Source organism: Phaseolus vulgaris, chromosome 8 (genome assembly GCF_000499845.2).
Source record: "Phaseolus vulgaris cultivar G19833 chromosome 8, P. vulgaris v2.0, whole genome shotgun sequence".
Classification (NCBI taxonomy): Eukaryota; Viridiplantae; Streptophyta; class Magnoliopsida; order Fabales; family Fabaceae; genus Phaseolus; species Phaseolus vulgaris.
The window spans coordinates 38,075,605-38,101,554 of NC_023752.2; the positions used below are offsets into that span (position 1 = coordinate 38,075,605).

At 49.5% G+C, this 25,950-nt stretch overlaps 1 protein-coding gene across 1 annotated transcript; it reads right to left on the reverse strand.

The window, feature by feature from the left end:
• Positions 1 to 9,241: 9,241 nt before the first annotated feature.
• LOC137825064 (uncharacterized) lies at positions 9,242 to 9,556 on the reverse strand. The gene has a single exon (XM_068630738.1). It carries the CDS (start codon positions 9,554 to 9,556, stop codon positions 9,242 to 9,244), a length of 315 nt encoding a protein of 104 aa, XP_068486839.1.
• Between the last annotated feature and the right edge of the window lie 16,394 nt (positions 9,557 to 25,950).

Here is a 25,950-nt window from a genome sequence, read left to right on the forward strand (position 1 = left end):
CGCATTAAACGTGACTACTATTTTTCGCCAAAATGTGTAATAACAAGCCTCAAGAACAACCAAATTGTGAAGAAAGCTACGTGCGAGGGACCCCCCATGCCACAAGCCCTTTGTGTCTTTGTTTCGAATGTTTGTTTGGTACTGCCTCATAATTCAGGCTACGTGACCACCATGGTCCCGTGGAATCCCTCGCCCTTAGTCTTGCGTACAAATAAATACAAGGACAATGCTGTTGCTTTTCTCCAACAAAATCATCAAACTTACCATCGCACTTAACATTTTAAAAATGAAAGAAACAAAAGTATCACGTAATCGCTAACTTTCCACTCAATTAAATACATGTAATTGGGTGGGCTAAGATAGTGCTTGCTGAGTCTAGGAAATGGGACCTTTAATAAGATATATAGGGAGATAAGATGAAAAAAAATCAGACTAAGATATCATAAAGTGCAGATAAGTTACACCATATATATGGAGATTATAAGGCATTCCCTCTATCTCAGTGTCCAGAGAATTTGGACAAGTGGTTAAGTCGCACTAAAAGGCCAAGAAGTTGTGTACAATGCAATTACAAATGGGGCTCTTTGAAGGGTTACTTTCTAAGGAGGTGACCACCACATGACTGCTATCAATAGGAAGTAAACCGATCCCAACCCAAGTTGTTCGAATAAGTCCTAATATATTAACCACTCATATTTAAAAAAAAAAAATCATATCCATAAAATGCAATTTTAATTAGAAATTATACAATTTTTTAATATTTTAATATATAATTTTTTTTAAAACAAATAAATTATTAAAATCGTATTTGGTACGATTTCTAAGTCGTATTTCACTTACGTTTTCCCCCATATATATATATAACATTTGTTCAGTATATTTTTGAAGACTTAAGAAATTGAATTTATTTCGAAATCAAGATTATTGGTATTTTCTATGAGATTGAATTTTATCCTGAGTCCTTACATACGCGATAAGAAATCAAATAGACCAACAAGATGATATACATAATGAAATGGATGAATCACTTCTAAATAAGCCAAACAAATATTCTTACGGTAGAAATAAAGGTCACAATAAAACAAATTATCCATATCGATAATAGTAACTCTGGTACTATTTTCTACTTTCTATAACAATTAAAATTTTCAGTTAATGTTCTATATTTTAACTTTTCAATTAAAGTTTCTGATTTATTTTTAGTATTTTGAAATTAGGATTTTACATTTTGATTAAATTTACTTTAATAATTTCTTTTAAAATAATTAACTTATATTATTTTATATTGTTGTTTAAAACAAAATTAAATACTACAAAGTCAAATATTAAAATTATTATATATTAAAATATTATAAACATATACATATATACAAACTGAAGTTATTATTTTTTTAATTTTATATATTAATTTATATTATTGTACCGTCCTGGTAGTCGGGTATGATGACGTGGCATCCTGCTACAGTGTAGGCGTGTTGACAAGGCGCCAGGTTGGCAAGAAGGGAAGGAAGTCGGGGGGGCACGCGTAGTCGCCAGTTGTTAAGCTGGCGTGTTCCAACTTCCAGTTTCCCAGAATAGGCGATCGCCAGGTTAAAGATCAAGTCGCCAGATGAAGACCCAGGCGACCAAGCAGTCGGAGATCGCCAGAACAAGCACATCGCCGAAGATGGAGGAGAAGCAGATTATGAAGGCGGCCGGCGAGACCACAGGGAAGGTGTATGAAGGCCCTAACTCGCCAGTTCCAGTAGAGATCGCACTCCTAAGTTAGCTATGCACTGGGCGGTACCATGCATAAGTAACTTAGCCAAAAATGAGAGTAGAAGCAGCGCCAAGTCAGGGAGCCTCCAGATGATGGCACGTGTACAGTCGGATACGAGCCACGTGTCCAAGTCTGTAACTGCCAGGAGAGAGAAAGCCACCAGGTATATAAGAGTTCTTAACAGACTTTCTGAGGTACGCACGTTCAGTTCATACACTTTACGCTTGCGAGTGATAGAGCTGATTGTGAGAGAGGATTTGCACGGTTCTCGTTCTTAGTATTTGGTGATACCGTCACTGACTTGAGCGTCGGAGTGCGATCGGCCGCAGCGGCGCCGTGTCGTTTCTTTGCAGGTTCTTGAAGTAGATCCCGGAGAGGAACGAAGGTGAGAAGCGGTGCGCACGTCGATCCTTTGACGAGGCGTTCTCCAGCGTTCCAGTCAACAGGCAGGATCAATTATAATATAAAAAAAACGCAACATATTAATTTATATAATAAAACGTAATATATATATATATATATATATATATATATATATATATATAAACGTGAAGTAAAATACGATTTCTAATGAAATCCTATCTAATAAATACGATTTTATTTTTTATTTTTTAAATTTTATTATTATAATATTAGAAAACGTATATACGAAATATTGTCATACGATGTATTTTTTAAATTTATATACACGGTTCACGAGTTCTTTTTGTTAAATTCGTTGGTCGCATTGGCAATTTACTCATTTTGGAGATTTTTTTTTTGTCTATTTTGAAAAAAAATAAAAATTGCACCAATTTTTTTAAAAAAAACTATAAATATAACCTTTTTATTAAAATGTTGATATATTTGAAAAGATGATTTTTTTTAAAAAAGTTATAAAACTGGTATTTTTAACTTAGTTGTCAAAATAATTTTTTTTCCGTATATCTTTGCGAAACCTCCCTCACTTACCTCTTATCCAATTTCCAATCAATCTAACTTTTAACGGTGCCAAAGCTGCTCATTTTTTTCCCTCTTCCTATTCTCTATCAACAGAGCTATTTTGCTTTCCTTTTGTTTTTTACCAGTTTCATATAATTCCTTTTTAGGTTTGGACTAAGATAACCCAGGTCAGAAATTTTTTACGTAAGGCTTTTCATCATATTTTAATGTGCTTATCGCGATTAGTTCCTTCCAAACTAATCATTATGCTTACACACATTTTCCAAAATTATCTCTCTCATTAACTTCATCACTTTAGCTTTTTCACCTCATAAATTGCTGCCCACTCTTTTCTATTGTAATAAAATGACATTTTTAAATTTTTATATTTTGTCAAAATATATTATCTAAAATGTATTAAAAGAAATTTATATATTCATTTTATAGCAAAAGTTTAAAAATACATTCCAAAATATATAATTTAAAATTAACTTCCAAATATTTTAGATTATTTATTTATTGTAAGACAAACTTCCAGAAACAATTCTAAATCTATTCTAAACTCTTTTCAGAATGAATGGCTAAACTTTCTTAATGCTTTTATAGTTTTAGTTTACTACATTTTCATAACACCAATCATAATTGTTCCCGCCGGTTGACCGGTGCGTCTTTGTGCGTGGCTTAAACTCGCGAGCTAGGACACCTTCGTCTTCAACCTAGATTCCCGTCTTTGTGAATACCTGAAAAGAAGTAAACAAAGGGGTGCCCTCGCGGCCGTTTGCACTTCGACGATCAAGTCAGCAAGCGAGAAACATCAAAGGTGACACACCTCCGTATCAGAACACCGTGAATGGATGCTCTAAAGGTGGTCAAATAACTGAGTATCTGGTTTTCTCCCTAATTGCCTGTGCGTACAGTGGGTTCGCGAGCAAACAACTAGTGTGTGTGTGTAAACTGAGTAAAAACTGGGTCCCTGTCTCAAACGTCTAAAGCCCCTTTTAAACGTCTAAAGCATTTAAAGCGTCTTAAAGCGCATTTAAAGCATATAAAAACGTTCAACGCGTTTAAAACGTTTAAAGCATTTAAAGCGTTTAAAGTGCTTTAAAGCATTCGAAACGTAAACTAAATTAAAGCGTACCTTAGCGAACTTTCAGGAAAACATTGATGTTTCAGTGCTTACTGCCACGTGTTCTTCTGACTTGATCGCTACTCTTCGTGGAGGGCCTTAGAGCGCCGTAACCCAACTTATGGATAAACCCTTGTGTAAGTCCTCCTTCTCGGAGTGCATCTGGCGCAAGGGGTGACTTTCTGGGTGCCAACTCATGCGCCCCAACTTCTAGTCACTCGCCCTGGGGGTGTATCTACCTTCCTCTCGTACCATGCACGTGGTCCTCCCCTGGGCGTGGCCCTCTCATGGGTCGTATCTGTCCCAGGGGTCTCCCAGCGGTGGCGTGGGTACTTCACGAGTCAGGTTACCCCCTACTGGTACTGGGACTATGGCCTTAAAGCCACCTTTCTCTTCTCTTTATTACTGTTCTGAGGTATTGAGGCCTCTCTTGGTGTCGCCCCCTCCACGGTCTTTCCTACCCATGGGTATCGAGGGTGACACCATCGATGCCTTATCCTAGCGACGCCTCAACCTAGCGACGTCTGAACCTGGCGACGCCTCATTCTGGCGACGCCTTAAGCGATCAACCTGTTGACTTTCTTTCTTTGGGCCCCCTGGATGGGTCCCACCATATGTTTGACTTTGACTTTGACTTTGACTTTGGTCAACGCCCGGGGACGGGACGGTACACAAGCCCCCCAGTCTTGAGCTGACACTTGTTTCAGCAAAAAGACTAAGGCCTCGCCCTATCGTCCACGTGGCATTCCTGCTGACGTGACATTCCCTTGAGCAGTTGACGTGACATTCTTTAAGTGTCTGACGCGACATTCTCTGCGCTGAAGATGTGACGTTTTAAGTTGCGCGTTAATCTCTCAACACGTGGCACGATCCTACGGATGGGGATGAGTGTCGTTAGCGCTTCTCTAAGTTAACGTTATAACTTTTCAAAAACGCGCGCTTGAGGCACTGTTTCATTCGCTCTCTTCGCATTCCTTCTTACTGTTCATCTTCTCTGCAATCTCTGCGACTCTTGCGTTCTTCCTCTTCACGAAAGCTCTCATCTTTTCGACCTTCAACCACAAAAGGTATGGTTTTCCTACTCCGATCGTCCTTTCACTTTACTGTATTGCTATTACGACTGCCTGGGACTGTTTATATTCATGCATTTCTTATGTTCTACTATTTTCCTTCGCATTTCTTCGTTCTCCCATCTTTTCTGGATTTCTCGCGTGGGTAGGGGTCTTCTTAGGGTTTCTTTCCCCTTTTTCGCCTTAACCCTATTCACTTAACCTTTCCTCTTCCTCATTCTTCAGCTTCTTCATCAATCTATGGCACGCACCAAAACAACCGCCAATCCTCCTCCCCCCGGGATCAACTATAGGGTTCAGTACCCCTGGCCCCCTGATGAACTCTTAGTTGAGTGCACGACCCTGACTACCATCGTAGACGTGGAGGACCATCAGGGTGACCCACGAACCTACAACTTCAATGCCTTCTGCAGTAGCCACGAATCCCACATTTCCGTTCGTCACGGAACCCCCAGGGAGCCGGTCTGCGTGGACAATAGGTCCAATGGTGGGAAGCCCTTTTTCTTCCTTTACCAGACGGTGTTCAAACGCACCGGTTTGCGCCTGCCCTTCACAAGCTTCGAGAGGGAGCTGCTCACCGAGATTAACATAGCCCCTGCCCAGGTACACCCCAATAGCTGGGCATTCATCAGGGCCTTCGAGATTCTGTGTGGGTACTTGGGCATTTTACCCTCAGTGGACGTCTTCCTCCACTTCTTTGAGGTGAAGAAACAGGGGAAAAGCCTCTGGGTAAGCTTTTCTGGGGTTGCTGGAAGGATACTCCTAACCCTCTTCCAGAACTCCTACAAGGGATGAAAAGGCAAGTTATTCAGGGTGTGTTGCGCCAAACGCGACCCCACAACCCTGGATGGCTTCCCCTTGTATTGGGTGGAAAAGCCAAAGCTGCTTAAGCCCAAATCTCTGGACGAACTAACCTCTGCTGATAGAGAGGTATGCGTGGCTCTGGGCGGCATGGGAGTCGTCTTCAACACCGCAAAGCTCATAGCTTGTGAGTTCAATGCGGACGCCCTTTCGCGGTACTTTGGTAGGAAAATCTGTGCCCTTACTTGTCTCCTCCATATTTACCTCTTAATGTGCTTTCTCTTATTGTTGTTTGTGTTGTTTGTCTGCTCCAAATTGTGTTGTATGTGCTTTTGATTGGTATTAATTCTAACCTCTTGTTCTTTTGTTTGTCTGGTGCAGCATCAGTGATGGACTCATCGAGGCGTATCGCACTGGCCAAGACCTTGAGGGCTCGCCCCAAGGCAACATCTGCGAAGGCTAGCGCCTCCAGCACAACCTTCCCCCATCACCAACACCACACACAGCCCAAACTCCCAACTCTCCCCATTCCCTTCAAACACCTAACTCACCCCCACCAATTGTTGTAGTCCCACTGGCTGTGGCCGCCAACCTCACCCCAACCCCCCTTGACAAGGGCAAGGTCGTCCTTGTGGTCCCCTCCGATGACGAAGGCTCAGGCGAGGGGCAAGTCTTCAAGAGGAGGAGGACCAATAGAGTCGTTACTTCAAGATCTACATCCCCCCAGCATGGAGAATCTCTAAGGGACAACCCTCCCAGTGCCACATCTCCCCCACCAAAAATAGGCCAAGAGGAGGGGGCATAATCCACACCCCCACCAACACAAACTGCTCCACAAGCTCCCGCCCCAGAGGTCTTGACGATTCCCCTGCAATCATGCAACTAATGAGGGGGTTCAACGAGAGGTCGCCGGGGAGCTATTCTGGCGAGGCTAAGAAGGAAGGTATGCCCTACTACATGGGGGCCTTCCTGGCTATTGCACTCGATTGGCGCGCCCAAGCAAAAATCAAGGCCATCGAGATGCAAACCCTTCAGGCTCTCAAGCGAGAGGTGGCCACCCTAAAGGAAGAAAAGCTGAAGCTGGAAGAGGCTTACCAAGCCTCCCTGGCGGAGACTCGGAAGGTGGAGGAAGCGGCCACCCTGAGGCTGCGCGAGGCTGACCAGAAGCACGCTGACCTTCTGGGCTCCATGGCCCCTCTGCAGGCGGAGGTGGCTGAACTGAGGGAGGTGGTTGAGACCTCCAAGGCCCTTGGGGTAAAGCTGAGTGAAGTCGAGGGGGAGCTAGCTGCAAAGACTGAAGCCTTCAACCTTCTCCAAGCTGAATATGACAAATCCTAAGCTGAAGTGAACAAGCTTCAAGTGGAGAAGGAATTCCTGGAGAAGCAGCTAGCAACCAAGGACTCCAAGATCGAGGAGTTGGAGAAAGCCAACCAGCACCTCCTCGACGATATGGCCGGCACCTTTGATGAGGGGTTCAAAGAGGCTCTGGCCCAAGCCACATGTGAAAACCCAGGGATTAATACTTCCAACTGCGACCCGGGCAATCATATCGTCGACGGGAAGGTGGTGCCCCTCGACCTTGGGGAGTGAACTGCTCTCAATTGATCTTCATCTTTTCTTTTGTAAATTTGTACTTACAATGTTTAACTTTATCTGTAATTCTAACATTTAACTATATTTACTTGAATGCCATTCGAACGTCGCCTTTAAATTCTTGTTCGCTCTTAACTTTTCTTGCCCCCTTACCTGCTTATGCTTTCTTTACTATATCGAAGGTGTTACCTTCGACGCATCTCTTCATCGCGTTTGACTTCAACTCTTTAGGTAGCACGTGACCTTCTCTCTCACTCTTCCCTTCTGAGCCACGATGCATACCCTTCTTCTGATCTTTTTACTTAGAACTTTACTTGGCCTTCGTATCTGCGAGGGATCTTCCTCATGAAGGCGTCGCCTGCCTCGTCATTGCTCAAAGGAAAAGGAGGATTTAACTTCGCGTATTTTTCTTATCTTTGATAACTCATGTTTTTATGCTTCTTCTTCTTACTCTTTGAATTTCTCTTGCCTTCTGAACTTAGAAAAGTTTTCAACTTGATCTTCACTTACCTGTCTTGAGTCCCCAGACACTTATTGCGAAAGGCATTGCTAGCTTTATCATCGCTTAAGATGAAAAAGGGGTCTCATCTTCCTTCCTGGCCTCAACATCGCTCAAGGGCGAGGGAGAACTTGATCTCTTCTATGGCCTCAACATCACTCAAGGGCGAGGAGGACTTGATCTCTTCTAAGGCCTCAACATCACTCGAGGGCGAGGAGGACTTATCTGTTCTTCTGGGGCCTCGACGTCGCTCGAGGGCGAGGGAGGGCTTTATCTGATCTGTACTGTGTGTCCACGCTCGAGGAGAGACCTGCTAAATGCGGGGTCGTATCGTCCTCAGCGTGTCTAAACACTTGGGACAAAGTCACGCTTTGATGCCCACGCCCGTGGAGAGGCTTATTACAACAACGCTGTATCGTCCACGGGGTGTCTAAACACCAAGGCAACTTAGCCCCTATCTCTGCGCGCTTGGTGCCCACGCCTGAGGAGAGGCCCACCCGGGGGTAGTGCCCGCGCTTGGTCCCCAGGGTGTCTGAAAACACCAAGGCGATCAGTGTTCTGGGTGCCCACGTCCAGGGAGAGGCGTGTGGGAAACATCATCGTATCGTCCCTGGTGTGTTTAAACACCTAGATGACTAGGGGTTTTGGTGATTATGCCTAAGGAGAAGGTTTCCCGAAGGATGGCGCTTCTCCTCAAGTGCGTGTATCTGCACCAAGTGAGCTGGTTCTCCACTGCTCCGAAACTTCTTACTGCCTGATGCCCACACTCGAAGGAAACGCCCCCCGCCTCTTCCTTGCGAGGTGTCTAAACATCAGACACCGGGGCCAACTATTCCTACCTGAGGAGGGAGCGTCCCGAAGGAATCCCTTAACCCCTGCTCAGGGACTAGACACCCGGATTTTAACTTTACTGTACGTACCTTGCTAAGGTGTTGATCTCTGCGCACGAGCATGTGCTCCCTTTACTTGCTTTGAATTTGACACCTGCTCCCTTATCTGGCGATGCCTACTCCTGGCAACGCCTTAACCTGGCGACACCTACACCTGGCGACACCTCACCTTGGCGACGCCTCATCTTGGCGACGCCTACACCTGGCGACGCCTACGCCTGGCGACATCTTGAGTTTCTGTTTTGTTTCTTAATTTTTGCTCTTACACCGTGTGGGAGGGAAAAACTGAGACAAAGTTTTTTGAACTTCTTTTTTACTTGGGTGACCACATTAAAATACCCCCGAGAGGGAAAAAGAGTGTCTCCTTTACAACTGTGTGCTTCATAACTTTCAACTGAAATAAAATTTTAAATTGGCCGCATTTCAGCTGCGTGGAATGGGCCCCCCTTCTAGAGTCTCTAGATTGTACGAACCGTTTCCCTTAGCTTCGGTTACTCTGGAGGGTCCGGTCCACTTGGGAGACAACCTGTTCTCCAACTCGTAAGGGTGAGCCTTCCTCATGACCAGATCACCAACTTGGAATTATCGCAGCTTCACCTTAGAGCTGTACTGATGCTCTACTCTTCTCTTCACGGCTTCAGCCTTTATCCTTTCTTCCTCCATGGCCTCATCTAACAGGTCTAGATTCACTTTTCTTTCTTCGTTGGATTCTTCTGCCACAAAGCTTAGGAAACGTGGAGAACTCTCGTGGATCTCTACTGGGATCATGGCATCCGACCCGTATACTAGGTTGAAAGGTGTCTCCATGGTGGAGGATTGAGGCGTGGTGTGGTAAGCCCACACTATTCTTGGTACTTCTTCTGCCCACGCCCCTTTAGCCTTCTCAAGCCTTCGCATCAATCCCCTCAGCAAAACTCTATTCGTTGATTCGACCTGCCCATTCGTCTGGGGGTGTTCGACTGATGCAAACACCTGCTTGATTCCTACTTCTGCACACAACTTCCCCAACTGTTGGCTCGCAAACTGAGTGCCATTATCTGAGATGAGACGCCTTGGCACCCCGAAACGACACACAATGTTCTTCCAAACAAAGTGTTGTACCTTGTGCGCAGTGATCTGTGCCACTGGTTCTACCTCTATCCACTTCGTGAAGTACTCGATGGCGACTATCAAATACTTCATCTGCCTTATCGCCAGAGGAAAAGGCCCCAAAATATCGATTCCCCATGTGTGGAAGGGCCATGGGCTGTAAATCGATCTCAGCTCCTCTGGAGGTGCCTTATGCTAGTCTGCATGCATCTGGCACTGCTTGCATCGCTGGGTATATCTTACACAATCCTCCCTCACCGAAGGCCAATAAAACCCTGCGCGAATCACCTTGGAAGCTAATGATCTTCCCCTCACGTGGCTTCCGCAAATCCCCTCGTGAAGCTCTAACATGATCCTCGTACACTCGTCGCCACTCACACATGTTAAAATTGGATGCGTGAACCCATGTCTAAATAGCACTCCATCAACGAGAGTGTACCTTGCAGAGTTCTTCTTTATCTTCTTTCCTTCTCCAGGCTCTGCTGGGAGAATCCCATCTGCAATGTATCGCCTGTAAGGCGTCATCCACGTGTCGCCTTCCTCCAAGGCACATACTTGCACACACTTCTCTCCTTCGGGCGAGGCCGCATAGGTGCTGATGCGCGGCGCCCTCGCCGTATCCTGAATCAAAGAGCGATGGCTCCTTGGCTTTCCTCTTGCTGCGTTAATGTGAAGAACATCCACCCTGTTGTCTGCCACAAACTTTCGCAGCGTTTTGAGTGTCTCTTGGATGACTGTCCTCTACCTTCCCCCCTTGCCTGAGCTGGCCAGCTTGGCGAGCAGGTCAGCTCTTGCATTTTGTTCTCTAGGGACATGCACTAGCTCAAACGTAGCGAAGGCTCCCTTCAACACTTCGACGTACCTCAAGTACGCAGCCATCTGTGGATCCTTTGCTTGGTACTGCCCCGTTACATACCCTGTGACCAACCGTGAGTCACTCTTCGCCAAGAGGCTTTGCGCGCCCATCTCCTTGGCCAAGAGCATTCCAGTGATCAACGCCTCGTACTCATCTTGGTTATTGCTTGCTTTGAAGGCGAAGCGTAAGGCTTGCTCGATCAACACTCCGGTAGGCCCCTCCAAGATTTTTCTAGCGCCAATCCCTTGCTGATTGGAGGACCCATCCACTGAGAGCATCCACTGTGACCCTAACTCCACCTCTTGAGGGCCTCCTCCTGGTGAGAGCTCTGAGACAAAATCGGCGTAGACTTGTCCTTTGATGGATCCCCTGGGTTCGTACTAGATATCAAACTCTGACAGCTCCACTGCCCAGCGAACCATCCTTCCAGCTACATCTGGCTTCTGAAGTACTTTTTGAATGTGGAGGTTCGTCATCACCACCACTGTGAAACTGCGAAAATAGTGGCGGAGCCTCCTAGCGGAGAACACTACTGCCAATGCCGCCTTCTCCAGCGATTGGTATCTCGACTCTGGGCCTTGCAAAGCCTTGCTTACGAAGTAGATGGGCCTCTGCACTTGCTCCTGCTCCTGGACCAGCACAGAACTGATAGCCCACTCGGTCACGACAAAGTACAAGCGTAGGGGGACGCTAGCCCGTGGTTTGCAAAGCACAGGTGGCGTCACCAAGTACTCCTTCAACTTGAGGAATGCTGCTTCACACTCATCTGTCCATGAAAAATGGCTATTCCTCTTGAGGCACTAAAAATAGGGGTGACCCTTCTCTCCTCCAGCAGATACGAATCTTGACAAAGTTGCCATCCGCCCAGTCAGCTGCTGCACTTCTTTCACTGACGTTGGGCTTCTCATGGCGATGATAGATGCGCACTTGTCAGGGTTCGCCTCTATCCCCCTCTTAGTGAGCATAAATCCCAAGAACTTCTCCGCCTCGACGCCAAAAACGCATTTCTCCGGGTTTAACTTGAGGCGGTATTTGGCTATTGTGGCGAACAGCTCCTCCAGGTCGGCTGGGCGTCGCCCTCTCTCATGCGAAGTCACCACCATGTCATCTACGTAGGCCTGCACGTTCCTTCCCAACATGGGTGCAAGGACCTTGTTCATTAGCCTCTGGTAGGTGGCGCCTGCATTCTTCAGCCCAAATGGCATCACCTTATAACAATAACTACATTTCTCCGTCTTGAACGTCATTTTACTTTCATCCCTTGGGTGCATCTTGATCTGATTGTAACCTGAGAATGCGTCCAAGAAACTCAGCATTTTGCAGCCCGAGGCGCTGTCCACCAATGCGTCGATGTTGGGCAGTGGGTACGAATCTTTAGGGCACGCCTTGTTCAAATCTGTAAAATCGACGCACATCCTCCACTTCCCATTCGCCTTCTTCACCAAAACGAGGTTGGCCAGCCATTCAGGGTATTGTATCTCCCTGATGTGTCCGGCACTTAGCAATTTCTGCGTTTCTTCTTTCACGATGAGGCACCTCTCTTCGTTGAACTTCCTCCTTCTTTGTCGTACCAGGCGAACCTTGGCGTCCATGGTAAGGTGGTGGCACAAAAAATTTGGGTTGATGCCTGACATGTCTGAGGCGGTCCACGCGACTGCATCTAAGTGGCGTGAGATCACGGCTGCCACTTCATCTTGTTCTTCTAGGCTCAACAAACGTCCCAACTTGAACACCTTACCTCCTATCTGTCTTTCCACCACATTGTCCACTGGTTGGGGTGGCCTATCTCGCACGCTCTCTGCACGAGACTCATTCCTACACTCTTCTTCTATGGGCGTCGCCCTATCTGGTGCTTCGGGCGTCGTCTCCTCTGACGCCTCTTCCATGGGCGAGGCCTCCCTGTGTGCTTCTTCCAAATGCGCATCTTCTTCGGGCGTCGCCTCCGCGTGTGAGGCCTCAGCAAGCGTGGACTCCGCGGGCGTCGCCTCTTCCAAGGGCTCTACCTCCATTGGTGTATCCGAAGCGGGCGACCGTTCAAGTACCATGAACACACCTCTCTTTGTCTTCAAGCTATTTTCATAGCATTTTCGGGCCTCCTCTTGATCAGATTTGATCACAATTACCTTGCCGCTAAGATCTGGAAGCTTCATCTCCATGTGGCGCGTGGAGGCCACTGCTCTTATCCTATTCAGCACTGGTCTTCCCAACAAAATGTTGTAAGCTGAATTGGCATTCACGACTAGGTACCGGATGCCTTCGGTACGCGACGCCGTTCCATCAGTAAACGTCGTCCTCAGCTCCAGGTAGCCACGCACCTCAACTTGGTCCCCTGTGAACCCATACAAGCATCCAGTGTAGGGTCTCAACAGGTCAGGGGACAATTGCAATTTATTGAACGTCGACCAAAACATAACATTTGCGGAACTGCCCTGGTCGACGAGAACCCTATGCACCTTTCTCCTAGTTGTGACAACCGAAATGACCATAGGGTCATTGTCATGTGGGACAACATCTTGTAGGTCAGCCCTTGTGAACACAAGGTCTGACTCCCATTGATCGTCTGATTCCCCCTCAGCGGCTGAGTTCACTGCCCTCACATACCTCTTACGCTGAGAGGCAGTGGGCCCTCCTCCAGATAAGCCACCAGAAATGGTGTGCACCTCTCCATGGATCGGCATTTCATGCGCCTGATCCTCCTCTGGCACTGCTAGGGCTGTGGTCGCAGCAGACCCAGCAAGATAATCTTTCAGGAAACCATTCTTCACAAGCTCATCCAACTGATAGCCCAGCGCCAAACAGTTGTTGATATGGTGCACAAACACCTCGTGGAACTCGCACCACGACTCTTTGTGAGGTCCCAGCACCTTGTCAAACTTCACCGGTGGCCTCAACCTGTCAGCTATGTTGGGCACAATAATGAGGTCTTTTAGTTCCACCACAACATTGTGCCTCAATAGTCTATTTCCTTCCCTCGCTGGCTTGTTCCTCTCTACTCGACCCCTGGGCTGGGGCCTCCTTGCCTCGTAGGGGCGTCTCCTCTCCTGGTTCTTCCTTCCCGTCGTGGCCTCGTTGACCCTGGCGAGTTGCGCACGCGTCTGCATTCTTGGGCGCGTGGGCGCAACAGTTGTGTGCTTCTCGTACATCTCACCCTCAGAGGCAATGTGTTCCACTGCGCGACGCCTTATCTCAGCAAAAGTTTTGGGGCGGTTGCGAATGATTGATTCGTAGAATGGCCCAGGGCACACCCCCTTTTTGAATGCGTATAAGATCATGGGTTCTTCTGTGGTCCCAACCTTCACCACTTGCGCCCTGTACCGCCCTGATGGTCGGATGTGATGACGTGGCATCCTGTTGCAGTGTAGGCGTGTTGACAAGGCGCTAGGTTGACAGTTAGGAGGGAAATCGGGAGGCACGTGTAGTCGCCGATAGTTAAGTTGGTGTGTTTCAGTCTCTGGCGTACCAGAATAGGCGATCGCCAGTTTGGGGATGAAGTCGCCAGATTCAGACTCAGGCGACCAGGCAGTCGGAGATCGCCAGAACAAGCACATCGCCGAAAAGATAAAGAAGAAGCAGATTATGAAGGCGGCCGGCGAGACCACAGGGAAGGTGTATGAAGGCCCTACCTCGCCAGTTTCAGTAGAGATCGCACTCCTAAGTTAGCTATGCACTGGGCAGCACCATGCATAGGTAACTTAGCCAAAATGAAAGTAGACGTAACGCCAAGTCAGGGATCTTCCAGATAATGGCACGTGTACAGTCGGATGCAAGCCACGTGTCCAAGTCTGTAACTGCCAGGAGAGAGAAAACCACCAGGTATATAAGAGTTCCTAACAGATTTTCTAAGGTACGCACGTTCAGTTCATACACTTTACGCTTGCGAGTGACAGAGCTGTTTGTGAGAGAGGTTTACACGGTTCCAGTTCTTAGTATTTGGTGATACCGTCACTGACTTGAGCGTCGGAGTGCGATCGGCCGCAGCGGCGCCGTATCGTTTCTTTGCAGGTTCTTGAGATAGATCCAGAGGAGGAACGGAAGTGAGAAGCGGCGCGCACGTCGATCCTTTGACGAGGCATTCTCCAGCGCTCCGGTCAACAGGCAGGATCATCAGGCGCCCACCGTGGGGCCGTGTAAAACGTGCTCCCATCCACAGCGTGAGTTCGTGGAGGTTTTGAGGTTTTCTGCGCGGATTGTGTGCTGGTGCAACCGTCGTTCTTGGTTTCTCTGAGTTTTGTTCGGTGAAGTTTGTGTTTTAAACCATTCGTTCGGCTTTTCGATCGGTGGATTCGAGTGCTTTCGAGTGGTTGTTTGGTTCGTGGGGAAACGGTGGTTTTTGGTGAAGCTGCGATTTTCTTCGAAGGTTCGCGGTGTTCTTGAAGTTCTTGCACAGTTTCTTGAATCTTCTCCGATCGGTCGCTAGTTCGTTCGTGGTTGAAGTGTTATTTGCTGTATTTCTGTGGTTCGCTGAAGTTGATGAGAAAGATGAGGAGCAATCGTTCCAGTCCTGTGGCTCCCGTCGCAGCTGAAAGCGACGCCGCCATGACCATGGCGCAGATGGCAGAAATGATGCGCTCATTGCAGGCCACTGTAGAAGCCTCGCGCGTCGAGCAGGCGAGGATACATGAAGACCTGGTCGCCTCTCGCGCCAGGAACGAGGAGCTCAGCAAAGTAGCTGAAGAGCTACGACGAGCTCTTCAGGAGCAGCAGGTTCGTTCTTCCGCTGAAGAGGTGGCACCGTCGACGCCGCCTCGCGTTTTCCCAATGCCTTTCGTTCAGGCGATTACCGACACGCCAATTCCCACAAGCGTAGTTCCGGTTAAAGCTGTGTTTACCGGCGTGGAGGATCCAGAGGCTCATCTGACCACGTTCCACACACAGATGATGCTGTCAGGGGGGTCGGATGCTGTCTACTGTAAGATGTTCGTGAGCACGCTCCAGGGAACGACGATGGAGTGGTTTGTGAGCCTACCTAATGGCCACATAACTAATTTTCAGCAATTCTCGAAAATCTTTGTCGAGCAGTATATTGTGAACAAGGCACCGCCCAGGGTGTCCTATGACCTGTTTGATATAAGGCAGTTCCATGGGGAGTCCCTCAGAGACTACCTCAATCGCTTCGGAGCGCAGATGGTCAGGTCGCCGGCCAAGGATGAAGAAATGCTGGTTTATGCCTTCAAGAAGGGCGTGCAGCCAGGGCCATTCTGCGAAGCCTTGATCAGGGCTCATCCAGCGACGTTTGCTGAAGTCAGGCGACTTGCGGTGGCTCACATCGCCGACGAGAGCGAGGTCGCCGAGAAGAGAGGCAGTGTGGCTCCCGTCAGGCCACGCGCCCAGACCAGGATCCAGCCACAGAGGGTGCTGGAAACGGCAGCGGCGACCAGAAAGGATCAAAGGACTCGCTATCCTTACGATAGGAGAAACAAGGGAAGAAGCCAAGCGCGCCAACCGCCAGCACGCGAACAACCAGCACGCCGGGAATACAATCGCCCGCCTAAGCATAAATTCGTCATGGGACTAGCGGACCTGATCGCTATCCCTAACATAGCTGCTAGGTTGAAGGCGCCCGAGAAGGTGGGTGACAAGGTGTTAGGGTCGAAGCCGGATGTCTGGTGCGAGTTCCACCAGTGCTTTGGCCACAACCTGGACTCGTGTTTGTCTTTAGGGTACCAGCTCGACGATCTGGTTAAGAGCGGGTTCCTAAACGACTATCTGCTGGACAGAAGGACTGGAGGAGCGTCGAGTTCCCAGCCGGCAGGGGGAGAAGCCCAGCAACATGAGATGCCCATCCATGGGGAGATCCACACCATTGCAGGGGGTTTCTCAGGTGGTGGATGCACCGCGTCGCAGAGGAAAAAGTACGCGCGGTCGGTGATGTCATTAGACATGTTTGAAGATCACTCGCCTGAAGTGGACATTACGTTCACCAAACAGGACCTTCGGGACGTTGTGCCTCATGACAACGATCCCATTGTTATTTCGTTGATCACGGCGGGGAGGAAGGTCCACCGAGTTCTGGTGGACCAAGGAAGTTCGGCAGACGTGATGTTCTGGCCGACTTTCACGCAGTTGGAGTTGCCCCTTGACCAGCTAAGGCCCTATGGAGGGTGCTTGTATGGGTTCGCTGGCGACCAGGTGGAGGTCAGGGGGTACGTCGAGCTGAGAACCACGTTTACCGATGAGGCTGGGTCGAGGACGGAGAAAATCAAGTACCTCATCGTAAACGCCCCTTCAGCATACAACATCCTGCTGGGAAGGCCCACTCTCAACAGGATAGGCGCAATTCCATCGACTCGGCACATGAAGGTGAAGCTGCCGTCCATGGAAGGGGTGGTAATCACGATAAAGTCTGATCAGAAGGAAGCGAAAAAGTGCTATGAAAATAGCCTGAAAAATAAAAGATCAGTGAGCTATGTCACAACCACCCCACCGCCCGGCGTGAAGCCCAGACCGCCGATAATGGAGGAGGCCGCGGGAGGGGACGTAGAGATGGTAGATGCTGAGCTGGGGGAGAGGAATGCTGCCCTGGAGGAGGAAGAGGCGCGGAATCGCCCGGAGGAAGCAAGGGAACTCGGAATCACCAAGGCGGTGATCGCCAGAGAGTCCAGGCCCAAACCCGTCGAGCAGTGGCTCGAGAAGGAGATCGGGGGAAAAGTTTTCAAGCTCGGAAGATCTCTGGAGGTCGATCTCCAGGACCAGATCGCCAAGGTGATTGAACGGCATCTGGACGCGTTTGCCTGGTCAGCTTCGGACATGCCCGGGATCGATCCCGACTTCTTGTGCCATCATCTGGCGATGGACAGCATGGTGAGACCGGTGCGGCAGAGAAGGAGGAAGTTTAATGAAGAAAGGAGGCAGGCGATCAAGGATGAGACCCAGAAACTCCTCGCCGCAGGCCACATCAGGGAAGTCCAGTACCCTGAGTGGTTGGCGAATGTCGTGCTGGTGAAGAAGAGCAACGGGAAATGGCGCATGTGCGTCGATTTCACCGACCTGAATAAGGCGTGCCCAAAGGATTCGTATCCTTTGCCAAGCATTGATGCCCTGGTTGATAGTGTTGCAGGGTGCAAGCTGCTGAGTTTCCTGGATGCCTTCTCGGGCTATAATCAGATCAAGATGCATCCCATGGATGAAGAAAAAACAACCTTCATGACGGAGAGGTCGTGCTACTGCTATAAGGTGATGCCGTTCGGGCTGAAGAACGCGGGGGCCACGTACCAAAGGCTGATGGATCGGGTACTTGCACCAATGCTGGGAAGGAACGTGCAAGCTTACGTCGATGACATGGTCGTGACCTCGCAGGAGAAAAGCAAGCACGTTGCAGACTTGGAAGAATTGTTCACGACGATCGCCAAGTTCAAGTTGAAGCTCAACCCGGAGAAATGCATTTTCGGCGTAGAGGCTGGAAAATTTTTGGGTTTTCTCTTGACTGAAAGAGGGATAGAGGCCAACCCGGACAAGTGCTCCGCCATCTTGGCGATGAGAAGCCCGACTACAGTGAAAGAGGTCCAGCAGCTGACGGGTCGGATGGCGGCCCTATCCCGCTTCGTGTCAGCGAGCGGAGAAAAGGGACATCCTTATTTCCAGTGTCTGCGACGCAATAACAAGTTCGCTTGGACGAAAGAGTGCGAGGAAGCTTTCGTCAAGCTGAAGGAATATTTGGCGAGCCCGCCGGTCCTGTGCAAACCACTGGCGGGAATCCCTCTTAGATTGTATTTTGCTGTGACTGAGAGGGCGGTGAGCGCGGTGCTCGCCCAAGACCAAGATCAGGCTCAGAAGCCTATCTATTTTGTGAGCAAGGTGTTGCAGGGCCCAGAAACGAGGTATCAAGCCCTGGAGAAGGCTGCGCTGGCGGTAGTGTTTTCGGCGAGGAGGTTGCGCCACTACTTCCACAGCTTCACGATACTGGTGATGACGGACCTGCCCATCCAGAAGGTCTTGAAGAAGCCTGACGTGGCAGGAAGAATGGTGAAGTGGGCAGTCGAGTTGTCAGAGTTCGACATTAAATATGAGCCTCGAGGCCCGATCAAAGGGCAAATCTTTGCAGATTTTGTAGTCGAGCTCTCTTCAGAGGCGACGCGGGTTGAAGGAGATGATTTCCGTTGGGTACTCTCGGTGGATGGATCATCAAACCAGCAGGGTAGCGGTGCTGGTGTCATATTGGAAGGACCCAACGGCGTGCTGATCGAACAATCGTTGAGATTCGCCTTCAAAGCCAGCAACAATCAAGCAGAGTATGAGGCGCTGATCGCCGGGATTCTGCTGGCTAAAGAGATGGGGGCCAAAGTGCTGATGGCTAAGAGTGACTCGCTGCTAGTCACAGGGCAAGTAACAGGCGAGTTCCAGGCTAAAGATCCACAAATGGCGGCTTACTTGGCGTATGTGCAGGAATTGAAGAGTTCCTTTGCCTCTTTTGAAGTGGTGCATGTGCCCCGAGAGCAGAATGCCCGAGCTGACTTGCTTGCCAAGCTCGCCAGCTCAGGCAAGGGGGGTAGGCAGAGGACGGTGATTCAAGAAACTTTGAAGACGCCGAGGGCATTTGTAGCAGATCACCTGGTCCTTCAGATAAGCAGGTCGACGGAAAGAGCAGCGAGAAGCCATAAGTCTTTGACACAAGAAACTCTGAGATCGCCGAGGATTAGAGCATGGCGAGGAGAGAAGGTGGACGTGATGCAGGTCTGCGCCACCCATGAGCCAGACACATGGATAACACAGTACAAGCGGTGCCTGGCAGATGGCCTCCTCCCGCTAGATCCAACAGAAGCTAGGAAGGTAAAGAAGAATTCCAGCAAGTATACATTGATTGATGGCGATCTGTACAGGTTTGGATTCACTCACCCACTCCTGGAATGCATACACGGCGAGAAGTGCACGAGGATTATGGCAGAGCTCCACGAAGGAATATGTGGAAGTCACGTCGGGGGTCGAGCTCTGGCCGCGAGGACTCTCCGTGCAGGCTACTATTGGCCATCCATGAGAGAAGATTGCAAGAAGTACGCCCAGTGCTGCAAACAATGCCAGCAGCACGCCGATTGGCACAAGGCACCTCCCGAGGAGTTGAAGTCGATCTACAGCCCTTGGCCGTTTCATACTTGGGGAATCGACATCCTGGGACCTTTTCCACTGGCGATCAGGCAGATGAAGTATTTGGTGGTGGCGATTGAGTATTTCACCAAGTGGATTGAAGCAGAACCAGTGGCCCAGATCACCGCGCACAAGATCGAAGGCTTCGTATGGAAGAATATTGTGTGCCGGTTTGGAGTGCCTAAGCGCCTGGTATCAGATAACGGGACTCAGTTTGCGAGCCACCTGTTGAAGAAGCTTTGCGAAGGGGTCGGAATTCAGCAAGTGTTTGCATCCGTCGAGCACCCTCAGACTAATGGCCAGGTGGAATCGGCTAACCGGGTATTGCTGAGAGGTTTGAAGAGAAGGCTCGAGAAAGCCAAGGGAAGTTGGGCTGAGGAGGTACCCCGAATAGTTTGGGCATACCACACCACCGAGCAGTCAGGAACCCATGAGACCCCGTTTAGCTTGGTCTATGGGTGTGATGCCATGATCCCAGTCGAGATTCAGGAGAGCTCGCCGAGATTCCAGAACTTTGTGGAGGAAGACTCGAATGAAGAGCGAAGACTGAACCTGGATCTGCTGGATGAAGTTAGGGAGGAGGCAAGGCTGAAGGCTGAGGCGGTGAAGAGAAGGGTCGAGCGAAGGTACAACTCAAAGGTGATGCCAAGGCAGTTTAGAGAAGGCAATCTGGTGATGAGAAAGGCCCACCAGTACGAGATGGAGAACAAGCTATCACCCAAGTGGACTGGACCGTTCAGAATCACCGAGGCACTCGGGAACGGAGCCTATCGCTTGGAGACGTTGGAGGGGGGGGCGATCCCTCGTACCTGGAACGCCACACACCTGAAGTTGTACTATAGCTAAGAGCTTTGTAAGTAAAGACAAACACAAATATTACATTGCAATGTCTCTGTAAAAACAGTTTTAAGGGGGCACTCTTTTTTCCCTAAGGAGGGTTTTTAATGAGGCCACCCAATAAAAGAAGAGTTTTCGAAGTATAAGGTGTTTTCAGATCGCATATGTGTTATTTCCAAAGGTTTCGAAGAAAGACCTTGCCATTCGTACATGATTTAAGGCACGAAAAGATATGTCGCGAGTTTTCTAAAGTTTTAAAGTCCTCATCGTTTTTCGGCGATTAGAGGCACCAGTTAAGTTTTTAAAGTCCTCATCGTTTTTCGGCGATCGGAGGCACCAGATGAAAGACCTCAACGCCCTCGCGCGTTTTGAGGCAAGTTAAAGACCTCCTCGCCGCTGAGCGAACGCAGGCGAGAAAGAGAAAAAGTCCTCCGTGTTTCTGGGAGCGAGAAGATGTAACTCCCGGGGCAACGTAGAGGCAAGTTAAAGACCTCCTCGCCGTTGAGCGAGCGCAGGCGGGAAAGGTCCTCAGTGCATCCAGGGGGGAGGAGATGTACACCCTGGGCAAGTTGAGGCACCTGACAAAGTCCTTCTCGCCGTCGAGCGAGTTAAGGCTGTTTAAAGTCCTTCTCGCCGATGAGCGAGTTCAGGCGAGTAAAAGTCCTTCTCGCCGATGAGCGAGTTCAGGCGAGTAAAAGTCCTTCTCGCCGTTGAGCGAGTTCAGGCGAGTAAAAGTCCTTCTCGCCGTTGAGCGAGCTCAGGCGAGTTAAAAGACCTTCTCGCTTATGTGCGAGTATAGGCAAGGCAAAATCCTTCTCGTCTTGAACGAGTTCAGGTATGGCGAAGAGGGTGGAAGAAGCTTGAAAGGTGGCTAAGGTAGGTTCGAAGAGAACGCCTAGCCAGCCAGTCTCTAGTTCTGGGGTTCAGGGAGGTAAAGGAAGATCCCAGAAGGCATTTCTGCCTCAGATAAAGAGATGGCTGCCAAAGCCTGAGGCTAAGGAAAGCTGGTGCTGCCAAGAGGTCTAAGTGATCGCGAAAAGTTCAAACACGATGAGAAGGTTGGAAGACTTGTTCGTTAAAGCGGGTCAAGTGGGATGTTGTTTGAACCGATGATCGAACCACGGTTCGGTGCCTAAAACCTTCCTTACGATCAGGTTAGTGCCTCAGGGGCACAAATTGTTTAAAGCGGTTATTGCTTAAGTTTGAATTGGCTCGAAGCAGTTACGCCAAAGGTCATGTTTGCAAAATCGCTAAGTTAAACGCAGCAGAGTTAGACATGCAAAGAAGGTAAAGCACTCAAAGGAAGTCAGAAGATATATCCAAATTTCGCTATCGAAATAAGTAGTTGGTCAAAATACATGTGCAAGAGTTTTTACAAAGTAAATACAAGTGAATTTATAAAGAAGCAGATGGGGTGGAATTGGTTGAGCCTTCAGCGGGGACGACTTTCCCATCTACTACTTCATTGTTTAATGACACCATGCTAAGGTCAAGATCAGGGAAGAGGCATGCAAACTGTTCGCGAGCGGCATCAAACCCAGCAACCAGAATCTGAGCAGAGCTTAGCCTAAGTTCTTCAATTTGCTTCTGAAATCCTTCGACCTGCTGCTTAAGCTCCTTGTTCTGCTGCTCCAGCTCTTCGACCTGTTTTCGGAGCTGTTTGTTGGTCTCTTGAGCTTCAAGAAGGTCGTCAGCCACCTTCTTAGATTCTGTTTGAGCCTGGGCCAGCTCGGCAGCCATCTTCATCTTTTCTTTGCTTGCCTCGGAGAGATCAGCCATGGCGTCATCCCTTGCTTTCTCTACTTGCCCAAGCAGCTTCTCACGGTCGATCGACCTTTGCTCCAGCTTCTGTACCTTATCGGCGTTGGCTTGAATTTGAGCTTCCAGGTCGCTCGCCTTGGTACGAAGAGGGACGATTCTGCTTTCAAGCTCGACCTTTTCCTGGGCAAGTTCGTGGACCTTGCGGCGCAGGTCGACAGCTTCCTTGCGCGCAAGCCTGAGCTCGGTGTTTAGGGCATCCTCTACTCGAGAATGTTCCATTTCCGCAAGCGTCAGGTTGAATGACACCTTCTCCACCTCGACCTTCATTGTGCTGTTCTCGGTCTTTAGGTTGTAGATGTCATCCTGTAGCCGCCTGGTGGAGCTCTCCACAGCTCTCGTTATGATTGATGGGATGTCCTCTGCAATGGTCTTGAGTTTAGCAGTTAGAGGCTCCCACATCCTCGTCACCTCGAGGGAAAGATTTGCAGCTTGGAGAGGCGCCAGGGGGGCTTGTTGGGGGTTCTCGTCGCCGCCTTCCTTAGCAATATTTTCGGTGTTTGCTTCTTGGCGCGGCGACGCAATCGGGGACTCGGTGATTAGGATTGGGGAGGTGTGAGCGACCTCATCCCCGATTGGAGTGATCCCTGCAGCTGAGGTGTTGGAAGGAGGGCCCCCTCCTGCTGATATATGTGGAGTAGAAGCGCTCGGGGGGTCCTCTAAGAAGTTTGGCTCTTGGGCCTCAGTTGCAGGTGGCGCGGTGGCCAATGGGACTGCTTGGACTGGTGGTGAAGGGGCTGGTGGTGCTGGCGGAGAAGAAGGAGGAGCGGGTGTAGACGGCGGCGTTGAAGCTGGAAGAGGGGGCGGGGCAGGTGGAGAAGATGGTGCCACCCTCTTCCTCTTTGTGACAAGGCCATCCTCTGTGACCTCGTCGTCCTCCTCCTCATCCTCTTGGACAACTTGGGGGGCTTTTCGCTTTGGCCTCTTAAGGACCAGCTTCTTTCGTTGGGCGGGCGCCTTAGGCGGTGATCGCCCCTGTATGATGGCCTTCTCGACCGCCGAGTTGGGGACCGTCTGGGAGCCGGTCGCCAACCCATGGTTGCGGGCGAGCGCCTTTAGATCGGCGAGCATATTCTTTCCCAGCATGGTATCTGCGTGAAATGATGCATAAGTTAGCTTAAAGGAGAATGGAGTAAGTATACAAGGTAATGAAACAGCAAAAGCAGGCATATGCAGAAAAGATAAAACCAAAGTCTTGTGTGTGTCGCACAAGACGCCCAGAAACAATACCAGAAGCATGTCAAGACAAGGATGTAGTGTCCTGACCTATTTGAAATTCCAACTGGTCCTCAAAGAACTCGAAGGAAATCAGGGTGGGGGTTAAGAACGTTATGTGGGCATCTGCCACCCTCTTCCAGAAGAGACAAAGGTCTCTATCCAAAGCTCCCATGCTGTCAGGACTTCTGGGCCTCCTGAAGCAGCTCTTAGATTCTTTTTTCCCCTTGTCCACCCAGTACAAGGGGAAACCGTCAAGAAGGGAAGGATCTTTGTCGTTCGCGCGGACCTGAATGAACTTCCCCTTCCAATCCTTATACGACTGCTGGAAGATGGTGAAGATGGATCTCCCAGCGATGGCGTTCAGACTAACCCAAAGGCGATCGCCTGGGTGTTTGGCCTCAAACAGAAACAAAAATACGTCCACTGACGCAGGCAACCCCAGGTGGGCGCATGTTACCTCAAAAGCTCGGACGAACGCCCAGCTGTTGGGGTGAAGCTGGGCGGCTGCTATGTTGAGCTCGGTTAAGAGTTCCCTCTCAAATCGAGTGAGAGGGAACCTGAGTTTAACTTTCTTGAAAAGAGTGGTGTAGACGAAGCAGAAGGGCCCGTCGGCGCTCACTTTATCATCAACACACACTGGCAGAGTGGCTGGGCAAGGCAACACCATCATTCTCTCGTCGTGCTCCTTGTGGAATGATTGGAAGGCCTCGTCCCCATTGGTCAATCGCAGAACCGCTCCCGCGGTGTTCACCGACGACGTTTCCTTTAAGAGGGTGGAGTTAGCCCATGAGTATAACGTCTTGAAGTCTGGCAGTGGGGTAGGGGCTCCTCCAGCGTTTGGTGGAGTCGCCTGGGCCAGAGTGGTTTGAGAAGACGCGGGCCTCACAGCCTGCGAAGAGGGGGCACCACGAACTTGCGTAGAGTCGTGTGCTTGAGAAGGAGGGTTTCGCGCTGATGGAGGGGGGTTCGGGGTGATCTTCGTGCGGGTCATGGTAGCAAACTGCAAACGAAGAAGAAAGGAAAAACAATCAGGAGGGTTACGAAGGCTGACTCGATCAGGGAGGGAAGGTGAAAGACGAACGAATGTGAGTTCGTTGCGACGATCGGCAGAGCCCTAAGTTACGAGAAGGAGAAATGGAAAACAGCCCACAACGTATGCACCAGACAGTTATAGGATGATGCAAATCGGTAAAAATGCGAGAAAACATAGCAGAAGAGGGAAAGTAGTTACCTTTTGATGATCGGGAGAATGTTGAAGGGAGGTGGTGATCTAGAGCGTCGGGAGCTTTCGCAGAGGGAAATAAGAGTGTACGCAAGTGTGAAGAAGGTGATGAAACAGTAGGAGCGTAAGGGGTTTAGAGGTTTTCGAACGGTTTTGGGAAGCGCTAACGGCAGGTGAAGATGACCGTCGATGAAAGCCACGTGTCGAATGATGCGTGAAGAGTTTGGTGGAGCGTCAGAGCGCAGAAAGTACTATCGCTTGGAATTCTGCGCCCATGCCACGTAGACCAGCGTTAACGAAGGCTTGTTCAATCTTTTCGCTAGACAAAGTCTTCGCTTAAGACTGGGGGGCTTGTGTACCGCCCTGATGGTCGGATGCGATGACGTGGCATCCTGTTGCAGTGTAGGCGTGTTGACAAGGCGCCAGGTTGACAGTTAGGAGGGAAATCGGGAGGCACGTGTAGTCGCCGATAGTTAAGTTGGTGTGTTTCAGTCTCTGGCGTACCAGAATAGGCGATCGCCAGTTTGGGGATGAAGTCGCCAGATTCAGACTCAGGCGACCAGGCAGTCGGAGATCGCCAGAACAAGCACATCGCCGAAAAGATAAAGAAGAAGCAGATTATGAAGGCGGCCGGCGAGACCACAGGGAAGGTGTATGAAGGCCCTACCTCGCCAGTTTCAGTAGAGATCGCACTCCTGAGTTAGCTATGCACTGGGCAGCACCATGCATAGGTAACTTAGCCAAAATGAAAGTAGACGTAACGCCAAGTCAGGGATCTTCCAGATAATGGCACGTGTACAGTCGGATGCAAGCCACGTGTCCAAGTCTGTAACTGCCAGGAGAGAGAAAACCACCAGGTATATAAGAGTTCCTAACAGATTTTCTAAGGTACGCACGTTCAGTTCATACACTTTACGCTTGCGAGTGACAGAGCTGTTTGTGAGAGAGGTTTACACGGTTCCAGTTCTTAGTATTTGGTGATACCGTCACTGACTTGAGCGTCGGAGTGCGATCGGCCGCAGCGGCGCCGTATCGTTTCTTTGCAGGTTCTTGAGATAGATCCAGAGGAGGAACGGAAGTGAGAAGCGGCGCGCACGTCGATCCTTTGACGAGGCATTCTCCAGCGCTCCGGTCAACAGGCAGGATCACGCCCCGAAACAATTTATGTATTCC

Bases quoted from the DNA above. Each gene is read 5' to 3' on its own strand.
- LOC137825064 (XM_068630738.1), bottom strand. From the start codon at position 9,556: ATGCGAAGGCTTGAGAAGGCTAAAGGGGCGTGGGCAGAAGAAGTACCA.